The sequence below is a fragment of the Geotrypetes seraphini genome, chromosome 11 (genome assembly GCF_902459505.1).
Source record: "Geotrypetes seraphini chromosome 11, aGeoSer1.1, whole genome shotgun sequence".
Taxonomy (NCBI): Eukaryota; Metazoa; Chordata; class Amphibia; order Gymnophiona; family Dermophiidae; genus Geotrypetes; species Geotrypetes seraphini.
This window is the reverse complement of record NC_047094.1, coordinates 115,009,258-115,035,336: the sequence shown is the minus strand read 5'-3', so window position 1 is coordinate 115,035,336 and position 26,079 is coordinate 115,009,258. Positions and strand designations below refer to the sequence as shown.

Genomic DNA, 26,079 nt, shown 5'->3' with positions numbered 1-26,079 from the left:
CCTGAAAACCAACTCCATTCGAGTACACCTTAGTGCGATTGCTGCCTTTCATCAGCTCCTAGAGGGGAAAGCCCTTTCACTCCACCCCTTAGTTTCTCGTTTCATGAAAGGTCTTTTGAATGTCCACCCTCCTCTCAAACCTCCCCCAGTGGTTTGGGACCTTAATGTGGTTCTGGCTCAACTCATGAAACCTCCATTTGATCCGCTAGACCAGTGTTTTTCAACCTTTTTTGGGCAAAGGCACACTTGTTTCATGAAAAAAATCACGAGGCACACCACCATTAGAAAATGTTAAAAAATTTAACTCTCTGCCTATATTGACTATATATAAAGTAATTCTCTTGAATAGGAATCAAATAAACACAAAGAAAGTATTTTATAATTACTTTATTATGAAATAAAAATTATAAAAATTATAAAATACTTTATTCAGTGCGAAACCTGGGCCTGTTTGGCTGAACACAAAGCTGATATTCTGGCTGGAATGGAAGAAAGACACACACGTAGCTCTTCGTCAACAGCTCTCAGTCTCTCTCTGTATTTGGTTTTTATAGCATACAAAAATAGACAAATATACCCTCCATCCTTTTTATTAAACCACAATAGCAGTTTTTAGCGCAGGGAGCTGCGCTGAATGCCCAGCACTGCTCTTGACGCTCATAGGCTCCCTGCGCTAAAAACCACTATTGCGGTTTAGTAAAAGGTGACCATATTGTAAAATATAGACAGCAGATATAAATTCAGAACTGTGCATAGTAAGTGAAGGGAAGTTTTCATCTCTGGGAATTTACCCAGTTAACTATTAAGTTATTTGGGCAAATTCCTTTGAAAACTGTGGTAATACTGCCTCCACTTTGCTAAATTTAAAATAAAATCATTTTTCCTACCTTGTCTGGTGATTTCTGGTTGCACTTTCTTCTTCTGACTGTGCATCCAATCTTTCTTCCCTTCTATCAGCCTGTATGCTTTCTCTCCTCCACACCTCATTCCCTCCCCCAACTTTTTCTTCCTCTCTCCCTGACCTTTCTTTCTTTTTTTCTGTTTCTCTTCTTTCCTTCTGTTTCCCTGCCTGCCCCCTTTCTTTCTTTCTCCCTGCCGTTCCCCAAGCCACTGCCGCTGCCATCGGGGAACAGGACCCACCAATGGATAACAGGCCCCAAAGCCGACGCATGCTCTCCCTGACGTCAATTCTGCAATCGGAGAGGAAGTTCCGCCCAGCCAGGCTGGTGATTTCTGGTTGCACTTTCTTCTTCTGACTGTGCATCCAATCTTTCTTCCCTTCTATCAGCCTGTATGCTTTCTCTCCTCCACACCTCATTCCCTCCCCCAACTTTTTCTTCCTCTCTCCCTGACCTTTCTTTCTTTTTTTCTGTTTCTCTTCTTTCCTTCTGTTTCCCTGCCTGCCCCCTTTCTTTCTTTCTCCCAGCCTCCTGTCCAGCAGTAACTCTCTTCCCTTCCTCCCCTCCCAGCAGCATCTCTCCGTCTCCCTCTCCAGTAGCAGCTGTCCCTTTTTTTTCCTTGCCCAGCAGCTTCCCAGATTCCTTTCCCTCCTCCCCTCCCAGAAGCATCTCTCCTTCTTCTCCCTCTCCAGTAGCAGCTGTCCCTTTTTTTATCTTGCCCAGCAGCTTCCCAGATTCCTTTCCCTCCTCCCCTCCCAGAAGCATCTCTCCGTCTCCTTCTCCCTCTCCAGTAGCAGCTGTCCCTTTTTTTCCTAGCCCAGCAGCTTCCCAGATTCCTTTCCCTCCTCCCCTCCCAGAAGCATCTCTCCTTCTTCTCCTTATCCAGTAGCAGCTGTCCCTTTTTTTCCTTGCCCAGCAGCTTCCCAGATTCCTTTCCCTCCTCCCCTCCCAGAAGCATCTCTCCTTCTTCTCCCTCTCCAGTAGCAGCTGTCCCTTTTTTTATCTTGCCCAGCAGCTTCCCAGATTCCTTTCCCTCCTCCCCTCCTAGAAGCATCTCTCCGTCTCCTTCTCCCTCTCCAGTAGCAGCTGTCCCTTTTTTTTCCTGGCCCAGCAGCTTCCCAGATTCCTTTCCCTCCTCCCCTCCCAGAAGCATCTCTCCTTCTCCCTTTCCAGTAGCAGCTGTCCCTTTTTTCCCCTGCCCAGCAGCGTCCCAGACTTATAGTGGTTTTCTCCCCTCCCAGCAGCTCTTCTTACTTCCCAGCGCAGCGATTCACGAAGGCAGCCTCGGGTCCTTTGTTGTGTCGCGCCGCCTCTGAGGAAAGAGGAAGTTGCATCATCAGAGGCAGCCGCGACTCAGCAAAAGCCCCGAGGCTGCCTTCGTGAATCGCTGCGCTGGGAAGTAAAGGAGAGCTGCAGAGAGGGGAGAAAGCCACTGTCGGAGGCTCCCCAAGATCTCTCCGGCCCAGCGCACGCTTCCGATGCTGATCTTGCCGGTCCTGCGCGGACCGGCAGGAAGTTCAAATGAGTCAATCTTGCCGGTCCTGCGCGGACCGGCAAAAATTTCCTGCGGACCGGCGGTTGAAGAACTGTGGATTAGATCGCCAAGACAAAGTGAGTCCTGGGTGATCGACTCACTTTGCCTTGGCGAGCTACTGGCGCCCCTGCCTCGGGCCCCCTGTAAGCTCCGGGCCCGGCGGCCCTGCGGCACACCAGGCAACATCTCGCGGCACACTAGTGTGCCGCGGAACAGCGGTTGAAAAACACTGCGCTAGACAAATGCCATCTTAAATTTCTCACTTGGAAGGTGATATTCCTACTCGCACTCACTTCCACTCGGCGGGTTAGTGAGCTACAGGCCCTGGTGGCGGACCCGCCTTTCACTGTATTCCACCACGACAAGGTGGTTCTCCGCACTCATCCTAAGTTCTTGCCCAAAGTGGTGTCTGATTTCCATCTCAACCAGGCCATTGTTTTGCCCGTGTTTTTTCAAAGCCCCCCACTCACCCCAGAGAGGTGGCGCTCCACACCCTTGACTGTAAGAGAGCATTGGCCTTTTACCTTCAACGCACTCAGTCTCATCGGTCAGTCCCACAATTGTTTTTGTCCTTCGACCCTAATCGGTTGGGTCACCCAGTTTCCAAGCGCACCTTGTCCAACTGGTTGGCTGCTTGTATTTCCTTTTGCTATGCTCAGGCTGGTCTCGCGCTGCACAGTCGAGTAACGGGGCACAAGGTCCGAGCGATGGCAGCCTCCATAGCCTTCCTCCGGTCCACGCCTATCGAGGAAATCTGCAAGGCTGCCACATGGTCTTCGGTTCATACTTTCACCTCCCACTACTGTCTGGATACACTGTCCAGGAGCGATGGCCAGTTTGGCCAATCGGTATTGCGTAATCTGTTTTCTTAAATTGCCAACTTCCCTCCACCCCTTTTCAGTTAGCTTGGAGGTCACCCATATGTGAGAATATCATGCCTGCTTGTCCTGGGATAAAGCACAGTTACTTACCATAACAGGTGTTATCCAGGGACAGCAAGCATATATTCTCACAACCTGCCCGCCTCCCCGAGGTTGGCTTCTTTACTGGTTATGTGAACTGGAGACCACGAGGAGGGGCTGCGCCCTCTAATGGAGCAGGAAGGCACGCATGCGTGGAACAGCAGAGCAAATTTAAACCTTCAATCAAGTTTGCTTAAAAAAAGCTGTCCGCATCGGGGCTCTGTAGATGACGTCACCCACATGTGAGAATATATGCCTGCTGTCCCTGGATAACACCTGTTACGGTAAGTAACTGTGCTGTATACACGCATCACAGTTTTTGGGTTGTGTAACGAATTGTCTGAGTTTCCATTATTTCCTTTGGGGAAATTCGCTTTGATATACGAGTGCTTTGGATTACAAGCCTGCTTTTGGAACGAATTATGCTCGTAAACCAAGGTTTTACTGTAATTGTTTGCATTCATTTTCGATTATGAGGGTGCAAGTGCACGCCACTGCTATGCCCATGCTCTGAAGGTAATTTATTCCTTGTTGCATGTTATTCTGGATTAGTGCCCATGAAATGATGATCTCAACTTCATCAGGTTTGGCTTTAGGTGGTGAATTTTAAACCCAAAACTTGACAACTACTTGTACAGGCAGTTTTCAAACATCCGACTTATGTCGGACTCGTACTTACGAACGGGGGTCCTTGTTCTACGTTTGGTGTTCTAATGTGCCCCTCTCCCTCCTGTGTCCCAAAGCACCCTCTCTCTCACTCCATTCTGTGCCCCAAGTAAATGCCTCCCTCCCATGGGTGCTTACCTTCTTCTGGCTGGCACCCTCCCACAGTCGTTTCTCTGCTCACAGCTGCAGGCAGCGGCTCCTATGCACATCCCACAGCTGAGCTGGAAGCCTTCCCTCTGACGTCGGAGGGAGCTGAGGAGCGAAAAACAGTGAGTTGGCTCTAAGCTGGTTTTGTATGGCTCGATTTGCTGGCATGGAGACATAACCCATTCATCAGGACAGGTCTGGCAGAACACAAGAAAGAGAAACTAACAGTTAAGTCCAAATTTCTCCTTGGTCTTTTGAGAGACTGGGGCTTAGGGCTATATGGGTGAAAGTTGGAAGAGGGGCAGAGATCTGGTTTCCTGGGGCTTTGGGTACATATTTAACAGAAGGCTTAAAGTGCAGTTTGGTTAGTTACTATGAGGCTTTTCTTGTTTAGGGAAATGTTTTAGATCTCTCAGCAATTGATCTAACTGTGGGTTTTCTTTGTGAGTGGTCTGTCTAGTAGTAGCAGGGGCTGACTTTCAGAACTGTTTTGCAAGGCATAGGAGTCATCTTGGGCTGAACAAAACTGACTGCAATTTCATGTATTTTATCCAGCACTGGATTGCTAATAACCTTTTTGGACTAGCCTTTGCCCTGAATGGTGTGGAGCTGTTACATTTGAACAACGTGAGCACTGGCTGCATACTGCTAGGAGGCCTCTTCATCTATGATGTGTTCTGGGTAAGCGTGCAGCCTTTTTCCTTCTCCCAACTATCAGCTTTTGAATGGACTTTCTATAAAGGGTAGATTTTTATCTGACAATGTTGTTTCTGAAGGCTTATGGGGGTGTGGAATCAATGAGAGCACTTAGTGAAGAAACTTTTATTATCTGACTTTATTTGCTCTTAGGTTTTTGGCACTAACGTCATGGTAACTGTTGCCAAATCTTTTGAGGCACCTATTAAATGTGAGTATTAGGAACTCCCTACTCTGTCTTACAGTGGTTACCCCTCAGGTTATACAGGCATGCTTCTCTTGTCACTCTTTGTTATAGCAGTTGTCTCTAAAGGGATAAGTGCACTCATACTTCCCACTTCTCATGATTTCTGTCTTATAGTGGTTTTTCCTCAAGATCTTCTGGAGCATGGACTGGAAGCAAACAACTTTGCTATGTTGGGCCTTGGAGACATTGTCATTCCAGGTAGTGATTTGCTTATTTGCAGTGATGCATATGAGGATTCACAAATAGAAAGCTTTAAGCCTTTACTTAAGGAGTTGAAAAAGAACCAGTGATAATTGCTAAGTACAAGAGAGCTAGCACCTATTCTGTTTACAGAGGAAAGTTCACATAGAGCTAGCAAAACAATGTGGGGAAGTCATGGAAGCCACATATGAAAACTCCTCAGTCCAAAAGACTAGAAAAGGGTAGACATGGTTCCTCTCCACAAAATCCAACTTGCAGGGGTACAGTCATGTGAAAAAATTAGGACACCCCATGAAATATTCAGTTCTTTCTTAAGAAATGTTCACATATCGATGGGAAAAGAAAGTGATGTAATTGCAGATAAATAACAAAAATTTCCTTGATTCTCATGAAACAAAAGATATATTAAAAAGGCTCACTCCCTCTTGCTCACTCCCTCTTGCCATAGTGGTCCCCTGATCCCCCCTCCCCCCAGCCCACCTCAGTACCTTTCAAGGCAGTTGGGAGCAGGAGGAATGCTACATCACTCTTCCGAGGTCCGCCTGTCCAAAATGGAGGGCTTTCCCCTCCCCATACACGGGGAGGGGCCCAAGGGCCTAGGGCCTTTCGTGTCTAAGCCAATCAGGGAAGGGGAAGGTCCACCATTTTGGACAGGCAGGACTTGGAGGAGTGACGTAGCATTCCTCCTGCTCCCAACTACCTTGAAAGGTACTGCGGGTGGGGTGGGGGGGATCAGGGGACCACCAGTGGCAAGAGGGAGTGAGCATCCCTCCTGCCTTTTTTTATATATTGGGTTGACAAGTCAATAAAGCTGTCTGTGCAATGCGTGACGGTGGCGAAAAGGGCAAACAGAATGCTTGGAATCACAAACAGATCGGAGAAGGTTCTCATGCTGCTGTACCGGGCTATGGTACGCCCTCACCTGGAATACTGCATCCAGCACTGGTCGCCGTACAGGAAGAAGGACACGGTACTACTCAAAAGGGTCCAGAGAAGAGCAACTAAAATGGTTAAGGGCCTGGAGGAGTTGCTGTACAGTGAGAGGTTAGAGAAATTGGGCCTCTTCTCCCTTGAAAAGAGGAGACTGAGAGGGGACATAATCGAAACATTCAAGATAATGACAGGTTGTTCACCCTCTCCAAGGTAGAAAGAACGAGAGGGCACTCTAAAGTTAAAAGGGGATAGATTCTGTACAAACATGAGGAAGTTCTTCTTCACCCAGAGAATGGTAGAGAACTGGAATGCTCTTCCAGAGTCTGTTATAAGGGAAAACACCCTCCAGGGATTGAAGACAAGGTTGGACAAGTTCCTGCTGAACCAGAATGAATGCAGGTAGGGCTGGTCTCGGTTAGGGCATAAGTCTTTGACCTGGGGGCTGCCGTGTGAGCGGACTGCTGGGCACGATAGACCATTGGTCTGACCCAGCAGCGGCAATTCTTATGACTCAAAGTTGCCAACATTGAGTCTCAAAGTTGCCAACATTGAGTCTCAAAGTTGCCAACATTGAGTTTCAAAGAGCTATATCTCTACTAGTGTTCTACTGGCAGTTCTTAAACTTTACCAGAGTTGTTTTAGGTCATGTAAGATTCAACATACAAAGTTTCATCAAAATTCGTGTTGGTGAGTGAGGTGGGCAACTTTTCTAAAATTAGCCACTTGACACAGAATGACCTGGATGCAGACTTGGACCAAGAAGTTCGTCTGTAACTGCCTAGGACAGGGGTGCCCACACTTTTTTGGCTTGCGAGCTACTTTTAAAATAACCAAGTCAAAATGATCTACCAACAATAAAATTTTAAAAAACACAAAGCACACTATGCAGAGAAAATGTTAATTATCATTTTATTCAGGTTTTATTTCAAAGAGGTCAAGGCAGATGACTTTAAAATATGTAATGTTACCTCAGTAATAACTGTACAAAAATAAACAAATATACCCCCTCCCCTTTTACTAAACCACGATAGCAGTTTTTAGCACAGGGAGCTGTGCTGAATGCCCCGCGCTGCTCCCGACACTCATAGGCTCCCTGCGCTAAAAACCGCTATTGCGGTTTAGTAAAATGGGGGCATAGTGTAAAATATAGACAGCAGATATAAATTCGGACACATTTTGATTACTAAATTGAAAATAAAATAATTTTTCCTATCTTTGCTCTCTGGTGATTTCATGAGTCTCTGGTTGCACTTCCTTCTTCTGACTGTAAATCTAATATTTCTTTCTTTCTGCCTTTCTTTCTTTCTTACTCCTGCATGCTTCCTCTCCTCCAGACCTCATTCCATTCCCCAACCATCTCTTTTTGTCCCTCCATGAGTCCAGTTTTTTCTTCCTCCTTCCCTGCCCCCTCCCCTTTCTTTCTCTCTCTCTCTCCCTCCCTGCCCCTTTCTTTCTGTCTGTCTTTCTCCCTGCCCCCCCAAGCCACTGCCGCTGATTTCTCCCTGCTTCTCTGATGCCAGGCCAGGTGTGTACAAGCGCCGGACCCACAAACCTTCCCCCCAGACGTCAATTCTGATGTCGGAGAGGAAGTTCTGGGCTAGCCAGGCAGCATTGGCTGGTTTGGAGCTTCCTCTCCGACATCAGAATTGACAGTGGGGGTGGGAAGGTTTGGGCCCAGTGCTTATATGCACCTGGCCTGGCATCAGGGAAGCAGGGAGAACAGAACGCAAAGGCAACACGAGTCTATCAAAGAGCCTGGGATAGGCTCCACAATTGACTCGCATTGCCTTTGCGATCTACTGGTCCATCTAGGAGAATAATAGGCATTCAACACCATAGTGCGGTGGTGGTGGGCCTCCACAGCTGGATCTGAGGGCCTTGGCAGTTAACGCCTGGGTGCCTAGCATTTACAGCCACAGATATGAGCTTGGAAGCGAAGAATTAGACATGTTAGTCCAATCATGGCCAGAGTTAAAGCTCTTGTGCATATTTTCCCCATGGCCTGTTCTCAGTCAAGTTGTTCATAGGATTAATTAAAAGGGGACAGGTTTAGAACAAACGCTAGGAAGTTCTTTTTCACTCAGAGGGTGGTGGATACATGGAACGCGCTTCCAGAGGCTGTTGTAGACAAGAAAACATTAAATGGTTTCAAAGAAGGTTTGGATAGATTCCTAGAAGAAAAAGGGATTGAAGGGTATAGATAGGTATAGACCACTACTCAGGCAATGGGCCTGATGGGCCGCCGCGGGAGCGGACCGCTGGGCAGGATGGACCTATGGTCTGCCTCAGCGGAGGCAACTTCTTATGTTCTTATTATGATTATCCCGGATTGGTAGTCCTAGTGACTCCTGATTGGCCTCGCAGACCATGGTATACAGTCCTTAATCCATCTCCAGAGGGACGAAGGCCTCAGACTGCCAGTCCAAGTGGATTTTCTCACTGAAGGACCAGTTCCTCAAGAATCCAAAATGTTTTGGGCTTACGACATGGCTTTTGAGCAGGCGGCCCTGACAGGCAAGGGTTGTTCAGATGTGGTTATCACCACATTGCTGATCTAAGAAACCATCCAAGGTGGCAGACTATGCTAAGTCCTGGAAGTCCTTTCAGTGCTGATGTGTGGTCAAGAATGTAGAGTCCTTGTGAGCTTTGATCTTGGTAGTCCTGTCCTTTTGCAGGAAAGACTTCAAAAGGATTATCAGTAAATTCTCTGTTGCCAAGCTGGGAGAGGGGGGAGGGGAAGAGACTCTTTGGCTTCTCATCCAGATGTCGCCCAGTTCATTAAAGGGAATCTATGGTTCGGGGTTGGGGCCTCTGGTGCCTTCCCCTTTCACCTTTAACATGGTGTTTCAAGATTTCAGTTTTGCTCCATATGAGCCTTTGTGGGAGGATTCCCTTTCAGATTTTACAGTCAAGACAGTGTTCCTGGTGGCGATTGAATCGGCGAGACGAGTTTCCGAGTTACAAGCTCTTTCCTGCAGGGAGCTGTTCCTTAGGATCATGGAAACAGGGCTTTCCTTGTGCATGGTTCCATCCTTCTTACCCAAAGAAGTCTCAGTCCTCCAAGTCATTCTGGAAGTCCGTTTGCCCACTTTTCACTCTACAGGGTATGAGAAAAGGAATAAAGTATTGCATTTGCTGGATGTCGAGCAAGTGCTTCTTCGGTATCTCAAAGTTACAAGGTGCTACCCAAAGGTTCAGGGAATGTGAACAGCACGCAGGAACTGGATATATGTAGTATGCCCTTCTGCCGCTAGAGGTGTCTAGCAGTATGCTTTGTGAATCAGTCTGCATACGGGCATGCAGCTGAGTGGTCGCATTGTTTTGTTCTGGGCAATTTTGTAAAGTTGTTAGTGACTTGGCGAATTTCGATATGATGGATTTTACTGAGCAAAGAATCTGTATCAAATTTTGTTTCAAACGTCAAAAAACTGCTACAAAACCTCATCATATGCTCCAGGAAGCCTTTGCAGATAATTCCATGTGCCAAAGCAAAACCTTTCATTGGTACAAATGCTTCAAGGTTGGATGAATATCTGTCCACGATGATGACCATTCTGGACGATCGTCAACAAGCACAACACCAGAAACCATAGCAAAATTTCATGAGACTATCCTTGCAGATTGTAGGCAAACTATCCATGATGTTTATGAGATAATAGGACTGTCAAACTATGAGGTTTTGAAGCAGTTGAGCGAGAGCATTCAGCATAAACACCCAGACAAATGGATAAACAAAAATTGGTTGCTCCACCATGACAACGTGCCCGCTCACACATTACTCGTTGTTCAATAATTCCTGACTTCCAGAAACATTACAGTGATTACGCACCCTCCCTATTCGCCTGACCTTGCGCCCTGTGATTTTTTTTTCTTATTCCCCAAAATGAAAGGGTACTCTTTTAACACAATTGAAGAGATCCACGCAGAATCGCATGAGGTCCTCCTCAAGGCACTCACCCAAGATGACTTTCAAAGATGCATGGACTCATTGGAAAAACGCTGGAATCGCTGTATACATTCTCAAGGGGACTTCTAAAGAGATGGTGGAAACTAAGAGTTTCGGTAAGCAATTTTTTATTTTTTTTTGCAATTGAATTCCCTGAACTTTTAGGTAGCACATTGTATCTTAGTTTTAACCAGTCATCACGGGTTCAGCAAAGGACAATCTTGCTTGACGAATTTGCTGCACTTCTTTGAGGGGGTAAACAGGCAGATAGACAAGGGTGACAAGGTCGACATTGTATATCTGGATTTTCAGAAGGCATTCGACAAGGTTCCGCATGAACGACTACTTCAAAAAATTGAGAGCCATGGAATAGAAGGTGAAATATATGGATTAAAAACTGGCTAGCGGATAGGAAACAGAGAGTGGAGGTAAATGGACAATGGACTGGAAGAACATCACCAGTGGGGTGCCGCAGGACTCGGTACTTTGACCCGTGCTCTTCAACAAATTCATAAACGATCTGGAAATGGGTACGACGAGTGAGGTGATTAAATTTACAGACGATACAAAGTTATCCAGAGTAGTGAAGACGCAGGGGGGTTGTGAAGACCTGTAACATGACATAACCACGCTTGAGAAATGGGCAGCAACATGGCAAATGAGATTCAATGTGGATAAGTGTAAGGTAATGCATGTCGGTATCAAAAATCCCATACACGAATACAAGATGTCCGGGGCGGTACTTGAGGAGACGCCCCAGGAAAGAGACCTGGGAGTACTGGTCGACAAGTCAATGAAGCTGTCTGTGCAATGCGCAGCGAAAAGGGCAAACAGAATGCTAGGAATGATTAAGAAGGGGGATCGCAAACAGATTGTAGAAGGTTATCATGCCACTGTACCGGGCTATGGTACACCCTCACCTGGAATATTGCATCCAGCACTGGTCGCCGTACATGAAGAAGGACACGGTACAACTCGAAACGGTCCAGAGAAGAGCAACTAAAATGGTTAAGGGGTTGGAGGAGTTGCCGTACAGTGGGAGACTAGGGAAGCTGGGCCTGTTCTCCCTTGAAAAGAGGAGACTGAGAGGAGACATGATCGAAACATTCAAGATAATGAAGGGAATAGACTTAGTAGATAAAGATAGGTTGTTCACTCTCTCTCCAAGGTAGAGAGAATGATAGGGCACTCTCTGAAGTTAAAAAGAGATAGATTCCGTACGAATGTAAGGAAGTTCTTCTTCACCCAGAGAGTTGTGGAGAACTGGAATGCTCTTCCGGAGTCTATTGTAGGGGAAGACACGCTCCGGGGATTCAAGACAAGGTTGGACAAGTTCTGCTGAACCGGAATGAACACAGATAGGGCCGGTCTCGGTTAGGGCACAGGTTTTTGACCTGGGGGCGCCTCGTGAGCGGACTACTGGGCACGATGGACCACTGGTCTGACCCAGCAGCGGCAATTCTTATGTTCTTTCTTGTTCTGACCTGTTATGCCAAAAAAGGGAAGCTGGCGTATAAAGCCTTGATTTCTAGGTGGATTAAAATAGCCATTTCTGCAACATATGTGGGCTGGGGTAAACAGCCTCTGATTGACTTGAAATGTACTCTGCTAGAGGGGTTGCTGCTTCTTGGGCACAGACTAAGGCTGTTTTGCCTGAGGAGATTTGTAGAGTACTATATGGTCTACCTTTCAGACCTTTACCAGGCTCTCTAGGGTTGACATAGCAGCTAGGAAAGATACTGCTTTCAGGTCCTCTGTTTTGAAGGAAGCCTCAGTAGGCATGCCCTGGACTTCACGGACTGCTTTGGTATTTCCCTAGCGTTCAGGACCACTAGACACATTGCACTAGAAAGAAAGATTAGGTTCTTACCTTGTAATCTTCTGTCTTGTGGATGTGTCTAGTGCTCATGAAGCCCCACCTGCTTTCTGCCTTAAGATTTCTCTATGTCTCAGAGGAGATGAGAGGATTTATTTAAAAAAAGAGAGAGATCATGCATAGGAACATCTTCAAGACCATACATTATGGTTTAAGTCTCTGCTTGATAGCAGGACATATAAGTAGCTATATACATGATTATATATGAGCTATATACATAGTAACATAGTAGATGATGGCAGAGAAAGACCTGAATGGTCCATCCAGTCTGCCCAACCTTACCCACTCTTTAAATTACTGATTTAATTTAAAAATTTTCCTTCTTAGCTATTGCTGGGCCAGAACCCAAAGCTCTGTCCGGTACTGTGCTTAGGTTCCATCTACTGAAATCTACATCAAAGCTGTGTGTCAGATAGGAGGAAGGGCGCTGGTGCCTCCCATAAAGACCACACCTGGGATAGACCGCTCCCCCCCTTCCTTATTACGCCACTGCTCAGAGAGTGGGAGAGATGTATGGGTGATCATAGGGTGACAAAGCAGTATAAATGTATTGTTTATAATGAGATAGGAAACCAAGATATTTGTTAAGTCCTGTCTGGTAGATACCAAAATATTTCATCATTTTAAGGTTTTACGTTCCTGTATGGTTTTGAAAATTATAATTAGGTTCTTACCTCAGTAATCATCTTTCTTGTAGATGTTTCTAGTGGTCCTAAGTACTAGGGTCTTACATCGAACTAGCAAGTTGCTTGCAGAAAACTATCAATCATGTTTTCAAAGGGTGATGATAAATGGTACTCCCTCCGAAACGTCGGAAGTGATCAGCTGAGTGCCGCAAGGCTCGCTCTCGGGTCCAGTCCTATTTAATATCTTTGTACGGGATCTGCCTAAGGGACTTCGAGGTAAAATTGCATTATTTGCCGATGACGCTAAACTGTGCAACGTAGTGGGCAAGGGCACCGTGCCCGACACTATGACGCAGATCCTACTTTTACTGGAACAATGGTCCACAACTTGGCAACTGAGTTATAATGGAAACCCATGCAGAACTTACACCATGAATGGTGAGACCTTAACAAGAACTATGGCGGAACGGGACCTAGGAGTAATCATTAGTGAAGATATTAAGATTGCCAATCAGGTGGAGAAAGCTTCATCCAAGGCTAAACAAATGCTGGGTTGCATCCGAAGAAGTTTTGTCAGCCGAAAGCCTGAAGTTGTAATGCCACTGTACAGGTCCATGGTGAGACCTCATCTGGAATATTGTGTTCAATTTTGGAGGCCACATTATCAAAAGGATGTGCTGAGAACGGAGTCGGTTCAGCGAATGGCCACTAGGATGGTCTCAGGACTCAAGGATCTCCCAAATGAAGACCGTCTAGCTAAGTTGCAGCTATACTCTCTCAAGGAATGCAGAGAGAGGGGAGACATGATAGAAACGTTCAAATATGTTACTGGCCGTATTGAGGTGGAAGAAGATATCTTTTTCCTTACAGGACCTAAGGCAACAAGAGGGCATCCGTTAAAAATCAAGGGTGGGAGATTTCACGGTGACATTAGGAAGTATTTCTTCACCGAAAGGGTGGTTGATCATTGGAATGATCTTTCTCTTCAGGTAGTTGAGGCCAGCAACGTGCTCGATTTTAAGAAAAAATGGGATAAACATGTGGGTTCACTTCGAGGAAGTGCTTAGAGGGGAAGGTTCTTCGAGTGGGCAGACATGTTGGGCCGATGCAGTGGCGTACCAGGGGGGGGCGGGAGAGGCGGTCCGCCCCGGGTGCAAGCCCTGAGGGGGTGCTCCTGCGTTCGTCCCCCCCCCCCCCGACATCTGGTTCTTCCTCTCTGGCCTCTCCGCATCATTAAGAGTACCGAAGCAGCCTGCAGCAAGATCGCGATGTCAGCGATCTTGCGCTGCTTCATGCTGTCCTCTGCTGCGGTCCCGCCCCATCCACTGACGTCAGAGGAGGGGGGCGAGTCCGCGGCGGAGGACAGCTGACATCGCGATCTTGCTGCAGGCTGCTTCTACTCTAAATGGTGTGGGGAGGCCAGAGGGGAAGAACCGGACGTCTGGATGGAGGGTGGGAGGGAGGGCGAGCGGTCCTTCGGGGTGGGGTGGGCAGGCAGGCCTTCAGGGGGAGATTCAGGCCTTAAAGGGGGGGACAAGTCTTCATGGGGGGAGACAGGCTTTTGGGGGGGGGACAGGCAGGCCGGCCTTTAAGGGGGGGACAGGGGGTGGGATAGACCTTCAAGGGGGGGACAGGCCTTCAAAGAGGTGCAGGCCTTCGGGGGGGGGGTGCAGGCCTTCTGGGGGGGTGCAGCCTTCGGGAGGGTGCAGGCCTTCAAGGGGGGGTGCAGGTCTTAAAGGGGGGGCATGCCTTCATGGGGGGAGACAGGCTTTCGAGGGGGGACAGGCAGGCAGGCCTTCAAGGGGGGGACAGGCAGGCAGGCCTTTAAGGTGGGACAGGCCTACAAGGGGGTGGGACAGGCCTTCAAGGGGGGGGGACAGGCCTTCAAGGGGGGAACAGGCCTTCGGGGGGGTGCAGGCCTTTGGGGGGGGACCCTGGTGTAGAAGTACACAGAGGGAAGGGGGTGTTCAAAGAGATGTGCATATGCCAGACTTTGGGGGGGGAAGAAATAATGGGCCTGAAAATAGAGGAGAGGGAGAGAGATGATGGACCATGGATTTAGGGAGGGAAGGAACAGAAAGGGAGAGAAATTGGACACAAGGGATGGTTTGGAGAAGGGATAGAGATACTGAATAGGAGGGTAATTGGAACAGAAAGGGAGAGGTGGTGGGGAAGGAGGGAGAGATGCCGGATGAAAGGGTAGTTAAGAAAAGGTGGATCTGTGGAGGGAGATGAAAAAAAGGAAAGATACCAGAGTTCCTGGGGAGAGAAGGGAAATGGAAAGGGAGGACAGAGATGGCAGATGGATGGTTAGCATGAAGAAAGAAGGAGACCCTGGCAAGCAAGTTATCAGAAGACAACCAGAGCCTGGGACCAACAAGATCTGAAAAATAACCAGACAACAAAAGGTAGAAAAATTAATTTTATTTTCTGTTTTGTGATTACAATATGTCAGATTTGAAATGTGTATCCTGCCAGAGCTGGTGTTAGACCGCAAACGTGAGCTAGGATTTAACAGAGAGAGGAAAAGTCCTTTTTGTTTCGTTATTTTATTTACACCACAGCGCCAGTGTGGTTAGGAGAAGCCAAAGGGGGTGAAAAAGCTATAAAACCCACCAGGAATTTTTGAAAAAAATTACCCAACTGGGCAGAAAAATCGAATCGAAAAACCAATTAAATAGGCTGAATCGAAAATTTTCTTCCTGAATCGGGCAGTTTGCGCTACTATCTCAGACTTTAGGACCTGGGATTGGGGAGAGATGGCATCCTCAGTACTTTATAATGCAAGTGAAATGAGGATTTGGTCAGATTTTTGAAGGGTCTGCAGAAGAAAAATATTGTATAGGCCGGGGACATGAGACAGCAGGAAATGGGAACTTTTCTTCCTTCTATTTTTGTGAATGGAAAGGCTGAGGATGTCAGAGAGTTCAGTTAAAATATGTGCTTTATAAAAAAAATATAATAATGTATTTTATAAAGTTTATAAGCATTGCTGGCCTACCCGGTGAGGTGTTCCTAGTGGTGGTGGTGGTGGTGGTGGCGGCAGTGTGTCAATGTGTTGAGAGGAAGAGGTGGTCTGGGAAATTCTCCTGAGCAAACTCTGGGCCCATTTCCACCCCCCAGTTAGTCCACTCCACTCAACTAGTTCACACACTGAGTGGGTCTTTGGGTATTGTGCCTTAGGTAGTTGTTTTGGGATCTCTTCCAGTGGTTTGTCAGTATCTCCTTGTGGTCCAAGGAAGGAAACTTTGTTAACCTTAGCATTGACCTTTTGTAACAGTGCTGCTTGTGTGGCATTAGGCTATCTAGTGATCGAAAGAAAAAAACAGACCTTTGCACATTTTTGCACTATAGGTGGGTGTATGAGGAGATTCACATTTCCTGCACAGCTAAGTCCGTGTGAAGTTCCCTTGTGTTGTATTTGACATCTAGCAAGGTCTCTGTTTGGAAGGAAAGATCTCAGCTTAAAAATGAAGTGGCCAGAAGTTATGGTAAAAGCAGATAGCTTAGCTGGTTTTAAGAAAGATTTGGACAAATTCCTGGAGGAAAAGTCCATAGTCAGTTATTAAGACATGGGGAAGTGTCTGTTTGCCCTGGATCGGTAGCATGGAATGTTGCTGCTCTTTGGGTTTTGACCAGGTACTAGTGACCTGGATTGGCTACCATGAGAATGGGCTACTGGGCATGATGGACCATTGGTCTGACCCAGTTAGGCTATTCTTATATTATGTTCTCATCTGTAGGGGGCCTTTGGTTTCACTTCTTATTTTAGTGTATTTTTTTTCTGGGAACTTATCAGTGTTTTTTATAATGGGAACAAAAATGGAAGAGAATTAATGTGTGTGGAATGGGGGGGGGTAACTAATTTCTTCAGCTAAATAATTAAATCCACCTCAACCAGACATAGGAGAACTCGCATACCATTCACACACCCTCCAACCAAAAATGTCAAAAGAAAAAACTGTTCGACAACCTCCTAACACTCGACCCCCAACTCTACAACCTATTGACCTCGACCACAGACTAAAAAACCTTCAAAAAAGAAATAAAAACCCTTCTATTCAAAAAACACAATCAGAACTGTCCCAAGCATCATCTGCAACTACTCCATACATACTTCTGATGTCATGACAATTCAGACATAATTTATGTTATGTTACGTTTGGAATAATGGTTACATATATGAGGTTCAATAAAAGAATATTTTCACTCCCTGTTTCTATTCTGACCATTTATACCGTTTCATGGTTATTACAAAAAATATTTTTTACATGGAGGGTGGGGGTGGGTGTCAAAAAATGATGGGCCCCCGGTGCCACATACCCTAGGTACGCCACTGGGCCGATGGCCCTTTTCCGCCGTCATATTTTATGTTTCTATGTCTTCAACTCCACCTCCTTCCCAGGAAACTGCTCTTGTCCCCTCAGTTTTGTACAAAAACAATCAAGTAGCACTGTAATAAAAGACAAAGTAGAAGAAGAGAAAACAAGGAAAAATCACTGATGTCACGTTTGCTAGTAAACATGGTAATTAACATTATTACATCCAAACTTGTGTAACCAGCATAGGGACCTTGGGGTGACAGTGGCTGAAGATCTAAAGGCAAAGAAACAGTGTGTCAAGACGGTGGCTGTTGCCAGAAGGATGCTGCGCTGTATAAAGAGAGGCGTGACCAGTAGAAGAAAGAAGGTGTTGATGCCCCTCTACAGGTCATTGGTGAGGCCCCACGTGGAGTATTGTGATCAGTTTTGGAGACCGTATCTGGCGAGGGACATAAGAAGAATTGAAGTGATCCAGAGGAGGGTGACAAAAATGGTAGGAGGTTTGCGCCAAAAGGAGAGACTGGAAGCCCTGAATATATACACCCTAAAGGAGGGACAGGGGAGATATGATTCAGACGTTCAAATACTTAAAAGGTATTAATGTAGAACAAAATCTTTTCCAGAGAAAGGAAAATGGTAAAACCAGAAGACATAATTTGAGGTTGAGGGGTGGTAGACTCAAGAGCAATGTAAGGAAATTCTTCTTTCTGGAGAGGATGGTGGATGCCTGGAATGCGCTCCCAAAGGAGATGGTGGAGAGGAAAACAAGGGTTCAAAGCATGGGATGAACAAAGAGGATCTCGAATCAGAAAAAAAGTAAGGCCAGTACTGGGCAGACTTGAATGATCTATGTCCGGATATGGCTATTTGGTTGAGGATGGGCTGGGGAGGGCTTCGATGGCTGGGATGGTTTAGATCAGGGATCTCAAAATCCCTCCTTGAGGGTCGCAATCCAGTCGGGTTTTCAGGATTTCCCCAATGAATATGCATTGAAAGCAGTGCACGCACATAGATCTTATGCATATTGATTGGGGAAATCCTGAAAACCCGGCTGGATTGCGGCCCTCAAGGAGGGACTTTGAGACCCCTGGTTTAGATGGACTGTCAGAAAAGAGCCGATGCTGTTGTGAGCAGCAAATGAAAGATGCTGCTTGCGCCAGCAAACATTTGAAGAGGTATGCGGGAGGCAAAGGGCGCTCAAGCAGCGAGAAATAGTGGGGGGGGGGGGTGCACGGCAATGCCGGGCGCCAACCTCCCTCGCAATGGAACTGTCCCTGAGACCATCTTTGGAATGCTTTTATGTTTCACATATATATTCTGATATAGGTCATCATTTGCTCATTTCTGATCTGAAGAAGAAGGGTTACCTTCAAAAGCTCATCAGAATATGTATTAATTAGCCCAATAAAAAAGGTATATTATTTTCTTTGTTCTTGCTTCTATTTATTACTTTGTTCTGTGGAAACCCAACCTCCCCCACACACATTCATTGTAATTTATAGCTCTTTCCAAGACTGACACATGGAGGGTCTTGTTCTCTTGATGCTTCATTGCAATTGGCTTTTATTTGGGAGGCAGAAGAGCACATCTGGGCTTGAGGATGAAAGGTGTTTTGAACATGGATTAACATTTGCTTGCTCTTCTGACCTGAGTTTTTCTTCTTTAAACACTGTATCTTATATTTTAATTATTTTTTCTTTTGTTCTCTCAGGGATTTTTATTGCATTGCTCCTGCGCTTTGATATCAGGTAATACTGCATTGTGAGTCTTTCTAAATGTAGCTGTGTAGAAACAGGATTTTGTGTGTACTCATATGTTGTTTCCTCTCTTCAGCCTTAAGAAGAATACACATACGTACTTCTACACCAGCTTTTTTGCTTATATCTTTGGCCTTGCTCTTACCATCTTTGTAATGCACACCTTTAAACATGCACAGGTAAGTGCTTTGAATGGTATAACCTTTTCCACACTATCTGTTGTACTCCCATGTTAGTACTCACATTCCAGTGCTCTTTAGTTCTCCTTTTCTCTCTTTTCTGAATTTGTGTTCTTATTCTATTTTAACTGTTTGTTTCTTCCCTGCAGCCAGCTCTGTTGTATCTGGTTCCAGCTTGTATTGGTTTCCCCTTATTGATCGCACTGGTGAAGGGAGAAATTGCAGAAATGTTTAGGTAAGAGTCTATGGCAGTGTCCACGTAGGAGTATGAAAGGGCAAACTGGAGAATGATCATTAAAGGGCTGACATTCATCAAAAATAAATTAAATCACATGGTCTATTACAGGGGTGAGCAAAACATAGCAATTGTTGGTATTGCTGTGGTCCATGGCCTGATATCTATATGTATCTCTTTTGATGATACCAGTCCTGGAAAAAATATCACTATGACCTGTTTTCTGTTCTTTGTTGCAAAGAATACACGTCTACAAATAAGTGTCACTATTATGACCCCTTCTATGCAAATGGTGGGAAACATCATCACCACAACAACTCCTTCCCACTGCTTCCATGCTGCTGCCAGGGGCAGGGAAGGCATTTCATATTTCACGTTTCCAGTGTAATTTCTTTGACTGGGTGACCAGAGAATTGGGTGCACTAGATGTGGTGTATTTAAATTTTAGCAAAGCCTGAGTGCTCTTCGGATGGGCCCCAAAGTAACAGGCTGGGTCAGAAACTGCTTACATGGAAGACGACAGAGAGTGGTGGTCAGTGAAGATCGCTCTGAGGAAAGGGACGTTACCAGCGCTGTGGCTCAAGGTTCTGTTTTTGGGCCTGTGCTTTTTAACATTTTTATAAGCGATATTGCTGAAGGGATGTCAGGTAAGATTTGCTTCTTTGCGGATGATGCCAAAATCTGCAATAGACACCCTGGATGGTGTGAATAACATGAAGACCTAGTGAAGCTTGAAGAATGGTCTGAAATTTGGCAGCTAAAATTTAATGCTAACAAATGCAAAGTCATACATTTGGACTGCAAAAACCCGAAGGAATGGTACAGTTTAGGGGGGAAGAACTTATGTGCACGACAGAAGAGCAGGACTTGGGTGTCATTGGGTGTCATTGAGCAGGACTTGGGTGTCATTGGGTGTCATTTTACTGCACCAACAAAAAATCCCACAGAATTCAACTGTTCTCCTACCCCTCACTAAAGCTTTGTCATCTCAATAGATTCCTAGACAAAACCTTTGCCTTCCTAGCAGCCAAGATGAACCCATGGCTCGCCCAAATGATACTCGAGGCCCCCACTTACCTCGGCTTCAGAAAAACTCTCAAAACTTACCTATTCAACAAACAAGACCCATAACCACCTCTTTACGGTATTACCGGGCCCCACTCGCAGCCCTCTCCCCCCCCCCTCCTAAACGCTTTCTTCCCTCTCTTCTACCCACTCCCTTCTTCATCAGCCAAGTTCGGCTAAATTTGTTGTTAATCTAATAAACTGTTGTAAATCGGCATGTCAATGCGGATCCTAATGTAATTATTGTGAACCGCCTAGAACTCGAAGGGTAGGGCGGTATATAAGAATAAAATTATAATTATTATTATTATTATTGTATGTGATGATCTTAAGGTGACCAAACAGGTTGAAAAGGTGACACCAAAAGCTAGAAGGATGCTAGGATTCATATGAAGAGGTATGGCTAGTAGGGAAAAGGAGGTATTGATGCCCCTGTATAAGATTCTGGTGAGACCTCATTTGGAATATTGTGTACAAATCTGGAGACCGCATCTTCAAAAAGATATAAAAGGGATGGAGTCGGTCCAGAGGAAGGCTACTAAAATGGTACGTGGTCTTCATAATAAGGCGAATGGGGACAGACTTAAAGATCTCAATATGTATATAGAGGAAATGCAGGAGAAGGGAGCTATGATAGATGTTTAAATACCTACATGACATAAATGTACACAAGTCAAGTCTCTTTCAATTGAAAGGAAGCACTGGAATGAAAGGGCATAGGATGAAGTTAAGAGGTGATAGGCTCCAGAGTAATCTAAGCAAATACTTTACAGAAAGGGTGATAGATGCGTGTAACATTTTCCTGGAAGAAGTGGTGGAGACAGAGACTGTGTCTGAATTCAAGAAGTTTCAAGTTTATTCAATCTTTTGATGGATCGCCTATTACAATTTCTAAGCGATGTACATAATATAATAAAAAGAAATAAGAAACTTAACATAATAGTTATATTAACATAACATAAAAACAATTAAAACTTACTTGAGGGGTAAGGGAAAAGTAAAAGTTACAATTTCGGGTTTCGTAAGAATAAAGGGAAAGAACAAAAGGTAGGGTAAAAGAGGTAGCACGAGCACACTTCTTAAGCATTAATACCAAAACGTAAGAAATTTAAATGAACTGTTAAAAATCGAAAGCATCTTTAAATAAATATGTTTTTAAAAGTTTTTTAAATGTTGTAATATTTTGTTCTATTCTAATAAATTGAGGGAGTTTATTCCACCTTTGTGGACCAGCAACAGTAAATATATCTGCTCTTCTAGTACCTATAATTTTTAGAGATGGAACAGCTAATAAACATTGATCAGTAGAGCGAAGAGATCGCTGTGTTTTGTATGGGATCAGAGATTTGGAGATGAATTGCGGCTCATTGGATGTTAGAGTTTTGAAAATTAGGAGCATTAGTTTAAAAAAGATCCTATGATTTACTGGTAACCAGTGTGCATCTATCAGTAGTGGAGACACATGGTCAAATTTTTTAGAATTATAAATTAATTTTATTGCTGTATTTTGAATTATTTGTATCCTTCTTATTTCTTTTTGTGTGATGTTTAAGAATAGGGCATTACAGTAATCAATTTTCGCTATTATAAATGAATGGATTAATATGTTTAGAGAAGAAGGACTGAGAAATTTGGCAATAGATCTTATCTGCCGTAATTTAAAAAAACAATTTTTAACCATATAAGATATATGTTCATGGTAGGATAGTTTGTCATCTATGTAAACACCAAGAATTTTTGTTGAAGATACCATGTTAATGGGGGTGTTATTGAGGAGAAAAGGTTTAGAAAGAGAAATATCTTTTTTCCAATTGAATAGGATGGATTGAGTCTTATTAATATTTAATGCCAATTTATTTGTGTTTAACCAATTTTGCACATGCTCTAGCTTTTGATTTATTGAGGAGATATCTGTAGTGTTTTCTGGGTCTAAAGGGTGTATGAGTTGGATGTCATCTGCATATGAATAGGGGATGAAGCCTATGGCCTGACAAAGTTCTAATAGTAGTGCAAGGAAGATATTAAATAATAGAGGAGACAAAATAGATCCTTGTGGAATTCCAAAGGTTGAAGTGTAAGGGGCGGATTCCTCATTATTAAATCTAACGATAGAAGTTCGGTTGGTGAGGTAAGATTTAAACCAGTCTAAAACTTTCTCGTTAATTCCTTTTTCTTCTAGTCTTTTTAAGAGTAGATCATGATCAATAGTATCGAAGGCGGCGGAAATGTCTAAGGAAAAAAGTATTACTGATTTGTGATGGTCGAGATAGTAATGGATGTTAGAGGTTAGACCTATTAAGGAGTACTCGGTATTATGGAATTTTCTGAATCCTGTTTGGTTCGGGTGTAATGCATTAGTTTTTTCAATGAAATCGGAAAGTTGATTGAATATCAGTTTTTCTGTTAATTTTGCGAGAAATGGAATGTTAGCTATCGGACGATAGTTAGTTAAATCGTTAATACTGGTTTTGTAATTTTTCACAATAGGAATAATGTAGGCGGATTTCCATTGTGGCGGTACTATAGAGGTAGTTAAGCTACATTGAATAAGAGATAATATAAAAGGGCCAAAATGAGAAAATTATTTTTTTAAGTAGAAGGGAGGAATTATCTCGGATCGGGAGTTTTTTAGATTAACTTGGGAAAACAAAGATTCAATGTCTTGTAAGGAGGGAATTTTAAAATTAGAACATTTTGCTATTGGTATAAGTTCAGATTGATCAGGGTCGTTAGAAAGGGCAGGTGGATTTTGAATGAAGGATTTCCGGATGTTATTAATTTTAAGATTGAAGGCGTCCGATAATTCTTGGGCTTTTAAGGTTGATTTTTGCGTTGAGTTTTTCAATTTATGTAAAGGGTCCATTGATTTTAAGATATTATAAAGTATGGAGGGATTTTTCGCTTTCTCAATTTTGTTGGAATAATAGGTTTTCTTTGTTAGATTAATTTTAGATTTGAAATGTATAGCTTTATCTCTGTATTTTAGTAGATTGTCAGTTGTTTTGTTGTGGCGCCATTTTCTTTCTAGGGAACGCAGTTGTTGTTTGATCTGTTGAAGCTCAATATTGTACCAGGGGTTAATGGTTTTTGAAAAGAGATAGTTTTTAAAGTTAGTGGGGATATTGTATCTAAAAGTGAAGTTAATGAGGAGATCCAAGCAGAAACTTGATTTGTGGTCGAATTAGTATGTGATGTTAGAATTTCTGGGTCAAGATGAGAGGTTATATCTATATCATCCAAATTGTTGTATTCTCTGTATGATATGGTCTTGAAATTAGATGGTAGTTGAAGAGGAGTGAATTTAGAAAAGGTAAGGTTAAAAGTTATAAAGTGGTGATCTGACCAGGGAACGGATTTAACTGTTATATCTGAGATTATGAGCTGTTGTGTTTGAGGTAAAAAAATCATATCTAAAATATTGTTGGCTTTATGAGTAGGAACTGTTATCTGAGGATGGATATTAAGGGGTTGGAGTATGTTGAGTAGGTCATTAGAAATAGGGTTGGAGGGGTCGTTGAAGGCTTGGGATAGGCACGTGGGATCTTTCAGAGAGAGAAAGGTAATGGTTACTGAGGATAGGCCAACTAGATGGGCCATTTGACCTTTATCTGTCATCATGTTTCTATGTATGCTGAATGTTAGGGTAAGAACATAAGAATAGCCTTACTGGGTCAGACCAATGGTCCATCTAGCCCACTAGCCCATCTTCACGGAGGCCAATCCAAGTCACAAGTACCTGGCAAAAACCCAAATAGTAGCGGTATTCCATGCCACCAATCCAGGGCAAGCAGTGCCAGGAACTTGTCCAACCCTTTTTTAAAACCAGCTACATTTACCGCTCTCACCACATCCTCTGGCAACAGATTCCAGAGGTTAACTATTCTCTGAGTGAAAAATATTTCCTCCTATTGGTTTTAAAAGTATTACTTTGTAACTTTGAGTGTCCCCTAGAACATAAGAATAGCCTTACTGGGTCAGACCAATGGTCCATCTAGCCCACTAGCCCATCTTCACGGAGGCCAATCCAAGTCACAAGTACCTGGCAAAAACCCAAATAGTAGCGGTATTCCATGCCACCAATCCAGGGTAAGCAGTGCCAGGAACTTGTTCAACCCTTTTTTAAAACCAGCTACATTTACCGCTCTCACCACATCCTCTGGCAACAGATTCCAGAGGTTAACTATTCTCTGAGTGAAAAATATTTCCTCCTATTGGTTTTAAAAGTATTACTTTGTAACTTTGAGTGTCCCCTAGTCTTTGTAAATCTTTTTTATAATTAAAAGCTTTTATTGAAAAATAATGCATACACAATCAAATACAAACAAGGAAAATACAAAAGTCTCGTACAGAAGATATGCTCCCAGATCAAAAACAGAACAAATCAAAATCAAGACAATCTACCAGGGCACACATGATCCCACAAAAACAAAACCATAGCCTTTTACCCTCCCCCCACTCTCCCGTGACAGATCCTAGACCCCACAATACCAGACCATGATTAAGCCCCCCCAAAAAGCAAAATCCCCAGTAGCTCACCCACATTCACAAATCCCAACCCCCACATGACAGGAGTAAGGATGTCTTTTGACTCTTGTTTCCTGTGAGATTATGGACGATTGAATTTACCATCAAGCTAAGTTTTGTTCTCATTTTTGAGCGGGCAGGGGAGTTCTTGCAGCGGGTTCTTCCGCTTGCTATAGCACCTGTGTGTGGTAGAAAGTTTCACATTATTTTGTGTTATTGCACTTTAATTTGAGTTAAGCACACGTGAGATGTCCAGTGATGGTGTGCGGGCAGGGGTTATATTACCCTTGTCTTTCTGGTAAGCGCTGGAGGTTTCCTATCGCTGTCTTTACACACTGAGGACACCCCATTATTTACAAAATTTAAATTAAACTTAATTAAATTAAATGAGTGTTATCACGGTTAACTATAGCACCCAGGTACGGTAGCAAGCGGCGTTGTGACTATTACTGCTTATTGGATTTTCTTCTTAGTAGTAAGTGTGCAGCATTAAGGGTGCAGGTGAAAATTCCGCCAAATATGTGCATACCCAACATGTCTACCATTTTGAAAGGTAGCTGTGAATGTCAATTTACAGAAGGTGGATCCTGTTTCCACCAACAACATTTTGCTGTCCTTGTACAATTAATCCTTGTTACAATTCTTTCGAGGTTAGATTATTGTAATTCAGTCTATCTAAGTCTAACCAAGAAAAGTCTTCAAAGACTTCAACAGATCCAAAATACTGCGACTAGGTTTATCTTTGCAAAAAACAAATATGATCATGTTTCCCCACTTTTGTTAAAACTTCACTGGCTCCCAGTAATATCTAGGGTTTTCTTTAAATGTGCCTGCCTAACATTTAAGATTGTGCATGGCGCTCTTTCTCCTTTAATTCCTCTATCCTGGAATTCTGCGAGACCTGATATTACCAAATCTATCCAAAAGCTTCTGCCCTGTGTTTAGGCCGACGACCACCGTTCCTGCTCTTCTGCAGGCAGAGAAAGGAGGAAGAAGGCTTTCTTTTTGTCCCTCCTTCCTCAGCCCGACTGCAGCATAGCGACGCCGATCGAGCCAGACTCCGCCCACCCCAGCTCACTCTTCTTCTGCCCTGTGTTTAGGGCTGACGACCACCGCTCCTGCTATTTAAAGTAGAGGAAGGAGAAAGCCCCCTGCCATCTCCGCCTCCTTCATCTGCCTGACACCTCTTGTGCAGGAAGGACTAATCTTGGTGCTAAGTTTTACCTTAAGTTGATGCTAGGTTCTACCTCTATCCAAGTCCTTA

General features: G+C 44.2%; 1 protein-coding gene across 2 annotated transcripts in view; it reads left to right on the top strand.

Annotated features, from left to right (window-relative positions):
• HM13 (histocompatibility minor 13) overlaps positions 1 to 26,079 on the top strand; it is a 129,318-nt gene that overhangs the window by 89,696 nt on the left and 13,543 nt on the right. For both annotated transcript variants that reach the window (XM_033963250.1, XM_033963249.1), the window contains exons 6-11: positions 4,764 to 4,889; positions 5,058 to 5,115; positions 5,266 to 5,349; positions 18,767 to 18,803; positions 18,889 to 18,991; positions 19,141 to 19,226. In XM_033963250.1, coding sequence (XP_033819141.1) covers positions 4,764 to 4,889; positions 5,058 to 5,115; positions 5,266 to 5,349; positions 18,767 to 18,803; positions 18,889 to 18,991; positions 19,141 to 19,226 — 494 coding nt within the window. The remainder of the gene's footprint in view (positions 1 to 4,763; positions 4,890 to 5,057; positions 5,116 to 5,265; positions 5,350 to 18,766; positions 18,804 to 18,888; positions 18,992 to 19,140; positions 19,227 to 26,079) is intronic.